Raw genomic sequence first — 12,093 nt, 5'->3', positions numbered from 1 at the left:
GTGTGTCTGGGGAGGAACAGCAGGCGTGATGACACACACTCCTATATTCCCAGCACTTAGGAGGTGTAAGCATGAGGATTAGGAATTCAAGAACATCCTTAGCTATGTAGAAAATAGAAAGTTCAAGGCCAACTTGAGTGACAGAGATTGTCTCAAAAACAGGTATAAAGTCAAAATATTCACTGTTTACATCGTTAAGCTGTTTTCATGAAATGCAGGAGTCCTCCAAAGGATTCTAACAAAAATGGTGGAACATGAAAACTGGCTTCAGAGTAACCAGGAGTGCTGTTAGTACTTTAGAGTAGTGATTCATAAAGATGAAGATTGTCGAGCAGTTAATCCCAAAGGAACTCTTTCTTTTAGAAATATTCCTTTTGATGATGTTATGGGTATTATAAATCACAAGTAAACATAAAAAGTATTCAGCCTCACTAGTTTTCTAAGAATTACAAACTCAAAAGATAGAAGTCATGACTTTCCTTGAACACAGATTTTTTTTTAATTGATCATGTGAAGGTTGTGATTATAATGCTCTTTATTTTGGGGAAATATGAAAGGTTGGCAGTATGTACACTGAGCCTAAGCAAGTAATTGGACAGCAATGAATAGGTCAATGTTTGGGAAAGCATACTCAGCAGAGGGATAGCAATAGTGGAATATGCATATATAGGCATATGTAAGCATGTATATTTCTGAATGCCATAGTTATGGGGACTTTTAAAGATTTATTTATACATGAGTGCTCTATTTGCATGTATACCTGCATGACAGAATACAGCATCAGATCCCATAATAGATGGTTGTCTTCCGGCATCTTCCACCATGTGAGTGCTGGGAATTGAACTCGAGACCTGGAAGAGCAGCCAGTTTTCTTAACTAAGCCATCTCTCCAGCTCCTATGGGGAATGTTTTTGTTTTCCTGAAACATTTAAGTAATAAGCACTGTTGGTGGTGTCTGATAAAATGAATACTATATTACTTTGATAGTTAAGAAAAGTCAATATTTATAGTGGTTGGTTATGTTAAAATTTATTAAAATGTTTATAAGTGTTCAGGTAATTAAAACTCACGAAGTGACTGAATACATTCGTGATTAATACTTGTAACGTTATTAGTCTTTTTTTTTTTTTTTTCTTTTTTCTGGAGCTGGGGACTGAACCCAGAGCCTTGCGCTTGCTAGGCAAGCGCTCTACCACTGAGCTAAATCCCCAACCCCCATTATTAGTCTTCTAGAAGCTCTCCATATGCCCTCTTCATTCACTCATCTTGCAAAGACAACTAACCTCCTGACTTCAGTAGAATATAACGTGTAACCTTTCTCTCAATATTTTAAGATCCATCAATGTTATTGGGTGTGTTCGTGTTTCATTCGTCCTCTGAATAGTATTCCATTGTGTGAGTGAAATGTGATTCCTTCCATCTATGAGATAATAACCATTTGGGGACTTACCACTTTGGTGCAATTCTGAATGATTCTGCTGTGCATATTTTTAGTATATGTCTTTTAAAGAACATATGTGTATATTTTTACTGGCTATATGCCTAAGAGAGAATTTTAGAACTACATCATATGCATACTTGCAATTTTATACATACTCCTATCAGTGCTGCCAAGTACTTAAGCCAGTTTACATATCCACTAGAAGTGTTTGAACTATGATTATAATTTTAATAATTTTCCAGTCCACATAAATAAGCCATAACTTTTGGGGAAAAGTAGCAAGTTTTTATTTTAAACCAAGTTGCATTGAACCTGTTGTCCATGGTTTTGAGCACTCACTTGGTAAGTAACACCTCAGTCAGAACTGTTAAATCATTTGGAGAATTCCCCAAGTACTTAGTTACCTAACCTGTATTCCCAGGAAGCAAAGGTCATTGTATTTTACCATATATTTTCTTTTTCTTTTCTTCTTTTTTTAAAATTTATTTATTTATTTATTTATTTATTTATTTATTTATTTATTTATTTAGAGTGCACTGTAGCTGTCTTCAGACACATCAGAAAGGGCATCAGATCTCATTACAGATGGTTGTGAGCCACCATGTGGTTGCTGGGAATCGAACTCAGGACCTCTGGAAGAGCAGTCAGTGCTCTTAACCACTGAGCCATCTCTCCAGCCCTAGCATATATTTTCCCTTTTTTTTCATATTTTTATTGGTTATTTTATTTATTTGCATATCAAGTATTATCCACCTTCTTAGTTTCCCCGTCACAAATCCCTTCTCCCCTTCTCCCACCCCTTGCCTCTTTGAGAGTGCTCCCCCACTGGCCCACCCACTCTTGCCTCAACGCCCTAGCATTCCCCTACACTGGGGCATCAAGCCTCCACAGGACCAAGGGGCTACCCTCCCCCCAGAGGATGCCAGATAAGGCCATCCTCTGCTACATATCCAGCTGGAGCCATGGGTCCCTCCATGTGTACTCTGTGGTTGATGGTTTAGTCCCTGGGAGCTTTGGGGGTCTGGTTGGTTGATATTGTTCTTCTTTCTATGAAATTGCAGACACCTTCAGCTTCTACAGTTCTTGCCCTTACTTCCCTATTGGGGTCCCCATGCTCAGTTCGATGTTTGCTGTATCTGCATCTGTATTGGTCAGGCTCTGGCAGAGCCTCTCAGGAGACAGCTGTATCAGGCTCCTGTCAGCAAGCACTTCTTGGCATCAGCAATAGTGTCTAGGTTTGGTGTCAGTAGATGGGATGGATCCCTAGGTGGGGCAGTCTCTGGATGGCTTTTCCTTCAGTCTCTGCTCAAACTTTGTCCCTGTATTTCCTTTTGACAGAAGGAATTCTGAATTATTATTTTTTAGGTGGATGGGTGGCCCCAGGGGCCATGCCTATCTACTAGATGTGGTCTTTATAGGTTCTCTCTCCCCTTTTTGGGTATTTCTCCTAATCCTCTCTGTTGGGTCCTGGGAACCTTTGGGGTCCATGGCATCTGGGACTTTGTAGTGGCTACCCCCAGATCCCCCTCTCCTACTGCTACATGCCTCCTTTCAAATTCCTGACCCTCTGTACTTGTCCCCCATCTCCTCCAGTATCTGAACCAGCCCCCCTTTTTCCCTCCCCTCCTTTCCCAGATTCCTTTCTCACTCTACCTCCAGAGATTATTTTCTTCCCCCTTCTGAGTAGGACTGTAGCATCCACACTTGGTGTGATCTTCCTTCTTCTTGGGTTTCATATGGTCTGTGAGTTGTATCGTGAGTATTCTGAGCTCAATTTTTGGCTAATATCTGCTTATCAGTGAGTATATTGAGTATATATATATACATATATATATATGTATATATATCATGAGTGTTCTTTTGTGATTGGGTTACCTCACTCAGGATGATATTTTCTAGTTCCATACATTTGCCTGTGAATTTCATGAAGTCATTGTTTTTAAGATCTGAGTAGTACTCCATAGTGTAAATGTACCACCTTTTTTTATCCATTCCTCTGTCGAGGGACATGTGGGTTGTTTAGCATATTATTTTCAAATAGTAGTATAGGAATATCACTGTTAGTTGCTTTGTGTGAGATTCAAGGATGTGTGTACCCATAGTCTGTGTTAAAAAGAAGAAAAGTAGTTTATTACTAGATAGTTAAATATAATTTATTTACAGTTTAATAATGATACAGATTTAAAATAATTAGCAAAAAAAAACAAGAATAAATATTTCATGTTTTGCAATTTGAAATTTTGGAGTAACAATTTCCTTTCAGGCGACGTGGCAGTGAAAATGCTGAATGTGACAGCACCCACACCTCAGCAGTTACAGGCCTTCAAAAACGAAGTCGGAGTACTCAGGTGAGTGTGTGCATCACCGCGTTCAGTGGCTTTACTCAAAGAAACATAATGTGCCTACTTGGAGTTTATGTTTACATTGTCTCCCTGATACTCAGTATAATTTGGTCCTGCATCTAGAAGACAAGACTGAATTAATGGAAATAAAAAATAATGCCTGATTGTGTATAATAGTTACTTTTAGGAAAATAGTACTCTAAAAATTCTAAATATATCAAAGCACATTTAAAAGTATATTTAGTCCTGGACCCTAGGACCTGAGGAACATTAGAAAATGAGAGTAAATCCATAAGAAAACTTATACAGGGAAGGTTCTATAGTTATAATTTTATGTGAGGGGAATATTCAACAAAACCGATATTTTAATCCAGAGAAGGCTATTGTATTCACAAGGGTGCATGGCTCCTCTGATACTGTGAAGGACAGAACAGAACAGGGAAGCTAGTTGTGGCGGTGAGAGGAAAATGATTTTACTTCCACTTAGAAAACGTCCTCATAAGTTTGGAACAACTTTAACAAATGAAAGTGACCTCTGCTTCTTCACTCGATAAATTTCTATATTTCTGAACAGAGTTGGAGGTTAGACTCAATAATTATAGGTCAGCCTTGCTTCGTTTTTGGTACGTTGTCCTGAGAGCATTGTATTGATTTAGCTCTCCTTAGAGAACTGTTACACATTGTCACATTTCTTTTTGCCAGGAAAACTCGACATGTGAACATCCTCCTTTTCATGGGCTATTCTACAAAGCCACAGCTGGCTATTGTTACACAGTGGTGTGAAGGCTCCAGCTTATATCACCATCTCCACATCATTGAGACCAAATTTGAGATGATCAAACTTATAGATATTGCACGGCAGACTGCACAGGGCATGGAGTAAGTTCAATGCTGTTAAATCTTCACAGCGCTCTTGAAATCCACTTACGGATACGTTAAAGGTCCTAATAATACATCTATGGGCTGCTTACTAGGTTTCTGTGCAAAGGTACTAACTACTAGAGAGCACTCACATACTAAAAACACTGTTTCTCTAGCTCAGCCTTTGAAGTATACAGAAGTGAGGTGTTTGATGAGAAGTTTATAATTGCAAATGATGATTAGCACTCAGTGGTTTATGTGAACAGTGGAAGTACAGAAAATTAGGAACCAGAAAAGCCACACTCCTACTAAAACAGAGCCATTAATAGTTATTTGTTAATCATTTTTAAAGTGTGACTATTTTTTGTTGCTTTTAAATCATTTTCTTTTACATGCCTACATTTTCTACCGTAAGGCCAGTTGATAAAGTTTTAAATGAATATCTATATTTTAATTCTTGTTGAGGACTTTAAGTTGAAACAGGTATATCTACTGAAGTTTACTTTGTAACCCAAAAGATACATTTTTTTCATGATTTATACAGGTTAAAATGAACCAGATCTAGGTGTAGGGCACACCTTTAATCCCAGCACTCAGGAGACAGAAGCAGGCAGATCTCTGAGTTCCATGATAGCCAGGACTCCTTTAAGAGACCTTGTCTCACAAAACAACAACAAAAAAACTGGCTTAAGAAAAATTTTGCATAAAACTCTTTAAGTTGAATTGCACAGTTAAAAAGTAACATTTAGGACTGCAGATGTTAGTAGTAAATCACTTCCCACCATTCACAAACCCATGTCAGTCCCCAGCACAAAACAAACAGGAAGGAGCAGATTTGAAAGTACTTTAAAGCTGAAACCAGGCTTGGTGATGCATGCCTTTAATCCCAGTATTTAAGAGGCAGAGGCAGAAAGGATCTCTGTGGATTTTAGAACTAAATAGATTCTGCTTCAAAAACTGATAAGCGAGCGAAAAAGTACTTGGCTGAAAAACAATAAAATATTAATTTGAAAGTTCTACGAATAGTTCAAAAGAATGTGTTAATTCTTCTGTGTGACTGGATTATTGTGTCATTTAATCTTTAAATGTTATAAAGTAGATACTTTAATTTCCCTTTTACCAGTAAGGAAACAGGCTCTTAGTGAAAGAACATGTTAGGTCATAGTTAGCAAAGTTATCCTAAAACCTCTTATGCTACCTTTGCATTATCCAATTGGAACAAATGGGTAAAAGTGAGTACATGTCCTAACAACCCTTGCCTCAAGGACAGTAAGTAAATAAACTTACCACCTTTCTTCATTCAAAACTAAGCAATAACTCGCAAGCCTTTGTTCAACCAAAATCCCTTATCACTTTAGTGACAGTTCTATTGTGAAGAGACATCATGATCAAGACAACTCTTATCAAAGAAATCGTTTACTTGGGGGCTTGCCTACAGCTCTAGAGGCTTAGTCCCTCGCCATTATGGCAGGGCGCATGGCAGCAGGCTCAGCACTGCATCAGTATTGAGAACACACCCTGATCTATAGGCGGAAAAACAGCCTGGGCCTCCCATGGGCTTTTGAAATCTCAAAGTTCAGGCCCATTGATATGCTTCTGAAAAGGGCACACCCATTTTGACAAGGCTACACCTACTAATTCTTCTGTTCCTTTTAAATAGTGCCACTCTCTGGTGACTAAGCATTCAAGTTTATGAACCTATGGGGATGTTCTTATTCAAACACCATAGACAGACAGACAGACAGACAGACACACACACACACACACACACACACACACAATCAAAGTATTATTGTAGTAATATCCTTATCTACTAACAAAACAATCTTAGCCTTTCAGCAAAGCTAGAATTTTAATGTACTCAAATCTAAAAGAGTATATTAAAATCTCGAGAAGAAAAGTCTCTGGCAGAAACTGTCAACAAAAAGAAGCACAGCTTATTCATGTTTTCCCACTCGTCTCTAGCACTTGTAGAATAGGCTGAGAATTCTCTCCCTCAACAGCTCTGTATCTGCCCTGTTTCTTTGGAATATTCGTACCACAAATACTTTTATTTAAGATTGTGTCTCTGATCACTGTATATAATCACCAACTCCCCAGCTCACTTTATCACTTTCTATATGCTTATTCAAACAGACTTTTAAAGTTCTCCATTGCCCCCACTAGTACAGATTAGGTAAGATCAGGGGCTTTGTTTTGTCCATTGAATTGTGGCTATTGCCTGGACTAGGCCCTGGGCTATGATGGATATTCAGTATCTATCAGTAAAATGAATAAAAGCAAGGAAGGCAAGCAGACAGACAGACAAGACAAGTCGTATATGCATGATTATACAAAACTATGTATTATTTACTGTCCAGAAAGAAAATTCAAATTCTGCTTGTATCAGAATTCAGAAATGTTTTAAACTTTTTAAAAAAGAGAGTGGAACTGACAGAAAATATCTTGATATGAACAGGCAATAAAAATTAGTATTTGTAATAATTTTGAGAAGAAAGGGTAGTGGAGTGACAGGATTAGTTAAAACAAGGTGTGACAGGGAAGAACCTATGAAAATGAATAACTCCAGAGTTTTCAAGAAAGAGGTGATACTTTCCCATCACACTACAGTCTGGGATTACCAGTGTACTTTTATAACCAGCTCTAAAACACTGCTTCCCTGCTGGTACAAGTGCTGGCGTCCCTCTGTCAGACTGTCCCTGGCATCCCTCTGTCAGACTGTCCCTGGCATCCCTCTGTCAGACTGTCCCTGGCATCCCTCTGTCAGACTGTCCCTGGCATCCCTCTGTCAGACTGTCCCTGGCATCCCTCTGTCAGACTGTCCCTGGCATCCCTCTGTCAGACTGTCCCTGGCATCCCTCTATCAGACTGTCCCTGGCATCCCTCTGTCAGACTGTCCAGATAGATTTTCACAGCTGAGAAAGCACTGTTAAATCTTAAGCCTTCTAAGACAGTTTACTTTTTATTGTTAATTTAAAACTAATGAAGGATAACATAATGCCTTTCCCATTTTTTTTTGTTCCTTCCAGTTGAGATGGTAATTTGCACCTGCTTTTACCAATATATTCTAATTTCTAAAGTCTTTGATAGTTGAAAATTCTATATTGAAATGATTAAGTAGGTTTGGGATTAAAGTGACAAATTTTTTTCCTCTGTCTTTCAACCCCATTAAAACTACAATAAAGTTATATAATAAAGAAGTATTTTTATAAAGACTAAAGTAATTAGGAGAGTAGGAAGAAGACAGTAGCAACATTTTGAAAGTTGGAAAGCAGGTTGAAAACCGATGATAGACTTTAGTAAAAACCCAAAAACTAAATTATTAGTTGCCAGTGGAAAAAATGAAAACCATCATGTTTACAACACAACTTTCAAGAGTCTTTGCAGACATTAGCTTCAGAAATTGACAGTTCCTGTGATGAGGGGAGCTGTTCTGTTCGTCTCTCCTACCAAGTGCCTCTGAGCAACTGGAAGACTGAACTTCTCTGGAAGGTGGGAAATGAGTATCTGGCTTGGGAATTCCACTGTCCAGCATTCGGACATCTTACCAAAACAGTGCGGTAGGCAACTTTACTTACCAAATACTGTCCAGCTCTGCTGCCCATCTCCCAGCCTTTTGGGGTGATCCCTAGGACAAATATTGTGCCACTGAGACACACCCTAACCCAGTGCTTTCTGATTCTCAAAGGCAGCCAAACCTGACTTTTCCTACACGGCAGTCTTAGGAGTCTTCTCTAGAGAATCTTAACCAGGCCAGGAGGAAGAGAGTGCAGGGACTCCGGTCTGTGTCACTGTATAGTTCACAGACAATAAGCTGGACAATTTTCTAGTTCCCCACTTAGTCTGAGTAAGACACAATTTCTCTGATTCATCTAACATTAGAGAAGTATGAAAGAAATGAAAGGTCAAAACACACCAAGGTGGGGTGCACTGGGAGAAACAGATCCAATGAAAGAAGAGATTACCACTCTCACCAAGAGCAGATGTATTAGTTTCCATGGCAAGATTAAAAATAAAAAGACTGCTCAGTGTGTTAGCACACGCTTTAGTCCCAACACTCAGGAGGCAGAGACAGGTGGATCCCTGGAGTTTGAGGCCAGCCTGATCTACAGAAGATGTTCTAAGACTGCCAGTATATACAGAGAAACACTGTCTCAAACAAATAAAAGGACTTTTTCATTAAAAAAAAGTCATGGTGGCCCATGCCTCTGACCCCAATGCTTGGGAGACAGTGAGGAAGATCATCTAGTCTACACAACATGTTCCAGGCCAGCCAAAGCAATGTTCTACCTAAAAGTCCATTGGATATCAAGACGTTTAAATGTTGATACTTGTAGCATATTAGAAATAGTGTCCTTTTCAATTATTTTAACCTTTAAATGTTGATTTATTTATTTATTTATTTATTTATTTATTTATTTATTTATTTATTTATTTTGGTTCTTTTTTTCGGAGCTGGGGACCAAACCCAGGGCCTTGCGCTTCCTAGGTAAGCGCTCTACCACTGAGCTAAATCCCCAACCCCTAAATGTTGATTTTAAAATTCACAGAGAATCATATAGTCATTAAGAATTCATTTGAGTTGTTTTCTGCAAAAGAAGTTTAAAACTATTATGCAAAATTTTGTTTTGCTGGTTGTGGTGGCACATACACTCTGTAACCCCGATCACTTGGGAGCTGGAGACAGGAAGCTCAGAGTTCAAACCAGCTTGGAATATATGGTAACTTGCCTCAAAACAACAGCATGCTATTTGGTTTAATATTAATTAAACCTGCCTCTGCCCCACTAGTGCTGGGATTAAAGGCATGCAATACAATACTCCTGACCCATATTTGCATCTATAAAAGTGTTGTATATATAAAAATGGAAACAGGAATTAGAAGATAACTCACCAAGTTTACTACAAGAAAGATAGAGAACTAGTATAAACTTTGAAAACTGTGAAAGCTAACATGTAAAAGTCTTAATAGCATGTTAGGCTAGAAATATGAGTGATTCGTACACTATCTTTTGGGATGATTTGTCTTAATTTCAAAGTAAACCTACTACAGAGTAATAGACAATCATTTGAAAAAAATGTAAACACGAATACATCCCAGTAACTTCCCATCCGGATAACTGTATTTGATGGCTTACCGTGTGTTTGTGTCCTTCATAATTGTGTATGTTAATACCGTGCGTGCATAATGGTTTTGTTACGATTTTGTCACTATAGAATCAGGATTTGCCTCCCTTTTTACTCTTTGCACACCATTACTAGTTAATCAATCTTATATTCTGACCACGCTCTGCTGCATACGATTTACTCAGTGGCTCCTTTTATTTTAAGAGCCAAATACTCTTGTGTTTCAATATGGTATTTCTGTATCAGCATTTACATTCCTGCTGTATGTGTGCACTCACACTGTGTCATTGTTCTTTGTATTTCATATGTGCACCCTCACTTACTCTTCAGTGACCGGTAAACTCGGTGGATGGAGAAAGGTCATGTAATGTGCCCCAGCACAGTCCTTTGAGCCTTGGACTATGTCACTTCTCCAAATAGTGCAACTCTTTCACCAACCTTGGCCCTTGATGCAGCTCTTCTTGTAGTTCACACTTCATTTACTCGTCCTCTCTCCTAGACACTGCTATATCTTTTTTGAGACCCCCCCCAACCCCCTTCTCTAAGAATACCATCTAGTGATCTTGCTTACCATTTTATTAAGAAAATGTTTAAGGAAAGGGGATAACATTTGAAATATAAATTTTAAAAAATATCCAATAAGAAAACCCACAAGAGGGAGAGAGAGAAGGGGGGAGAATGTGTTGAACAGGAGTGGTGGCGTGCACCATCTTGGGCCACAGAAAGAGACCTTGCCTTTTAAAAAGAAAGAGTTCCTTAGACTTCCATGCTGCTAGAGCCATGATTAAATTCTCAGGTCTAAGTGTATTGATCTGTCAGAAACATAGGGTGCAGGTAGATAGCCCAGTTCCTCATGGAGAATGTTCTTTGTCCTCTGCTTAATCAGATTCTTGATCTCTTGTTAGTCAAACTCTGGTCTAAATAGCACCTAGCTGGGAACCCTTAGAAATACTGAATTTTAGACACTGCTCAGATCTTCTGAAGTTAATTTATACTTTAACATGATCTACAGATAATTCACAAGTGTATAAAGGTTGAAGAAATGTACATCAAAGCATATTCTTCTGATTGTCCTATTAGTAGCTGTTCCTCAGCTGGTTGTCATCCCTCTAGGACCTCAGTCAGTTTCATGGTGTGGGGAAAATTCCCTTTAAAATCAGTTCTGTATCAACCTCCAGCTACCTCATTTTATTTGTACTTACAGCTTCTATCAAACTGTCTGCTTAACATGTCCACTTGATTGTCTAGTGGGAGCTCATGTTTACTAGATCTAAAACTCGGCTGTTGATCTTTCTCCAGCCTGTTTTCAGCAGTGCTCTGCGTTCAGCTGCTTATCTCAGAATTATACAGTGATCCTCCATCACCAACCTACTCTCTATTCCCCTACCCCAATGCTTGCTGCTGCTCAGATCATCTGTGCTTTCCCTCCAGTCTACTCTATGTCGACTTGCTGTTCTGTGTATATGGGAGTCATACGTCTGCCATAAGGCTCTGATCTTTTTTCATTGTCCTTGATATAGTCTCATCCCTTAACAATATACCCCATCTTACCCCCTCGAAGTCTTTACTCAAAATATCCTGTGAAAGCCTAAAGTTAACAGCCCTGCAGAATCTTCTACCCAGGTCCTGTGCATACCTGGCACAGTCAACAGTATGCAATACACTTATGTCTTACTGATTTATATTTTGGTTTCCATCTTCTTCACTAAAGTGTTAAGTATCTTGCTTTGTCTCCAAGACTAAAACTAAAACAGCTTTTGATTAGCACATAGTGGTTTTTCATTAAACATATAAAGTAGTTTTTAAGAATACATTCAAGGGGGCTGGAGAGATGGCTCAGCGGTTAAGAGCACCCGACTGCTCTTCCAGAGGTCATGAGTTCAATTCCCAGCAACCACATGGTGGCTCACAACCATCTGTAAAGAGATCTGGTGTATCTGAAGACAGCTACAGTGTACTTATATATAATAAATAAATAAATCTTAAAAAAAAAAGTTAATGTGACGGTACTTTAAAAAAGAAAAAAAAAAAAAGAATACATTCAAGGACTGGAGAGATGGCTCAGTGGTTAAGAGCACTGACTGCTCTTACAAAGGTCCTGAGTTCAGTTCCCAGCAACCACATGATGGTTCACAACCATCCGTAATGAGCTCTGGTGCCCTCTTCTGACATGCAGCTGTATATGCAGAATACTGTGTACATAATAAATAAATAGATCTTTTTAAAAAAAAAAGAATGCATTCAAAATAAACATCATCTCCATGTTACAGATCAGTAGTCGAAAGTTAGATTGTAAAATGTTGCTAAGGTGAGTAACACAGAT

At 38.6% G+C, this 12,093-nt stretch overlaps 1 protein-coding gene across 16 annotated transcripts in view; it reads left to right on the top strand.

Moving 5' to 3' along the window:
- The window catches only part of Braf (B-Raf proto-oncogene, serine/threonine kinase), a 147,160-nt gene that overhangs the window by 88,838 nt on the left and 46,229 nt on the right, over positions 1-12,093 (top strand). For all 16 annotated transcript variants that reach the window (XR_010065585.1, XR_010065582.1, XR_010065584.1 and 13 more), the window contains 2 exon segments: positions 3,705-3,789; positions 4,486-4,662. Coding sequence is in view for 6 of the 16 variants with exons in the window: in NM_001427466.1 (NP_001414395.1) it covers positions 3,705-3,789; positions 4,486-4,662 (262 nt within the window). In the remaining 10 variants the exon portion in view is untranslated.

The sequence above is a fragment of the Rattus norvegicus genome, chromosome 4 (assembly GCF_036323735.1).
Source record: "Rattus norvegicus strain BN/NHsdMcwi chromosome 4, GRCr8, whole genome shotgun sequence".
In the NCBI taxonomy this organism is placed as follows: domain Eukaryota; kingdom Metazoa; phylum Chordata; class Mammalia; order Rodentia; family Muridae; genus Rattus; species Rattus norvegicus.
This window is presented reverse-complemented; position numbering and strand designations above follow the sequence as displayed.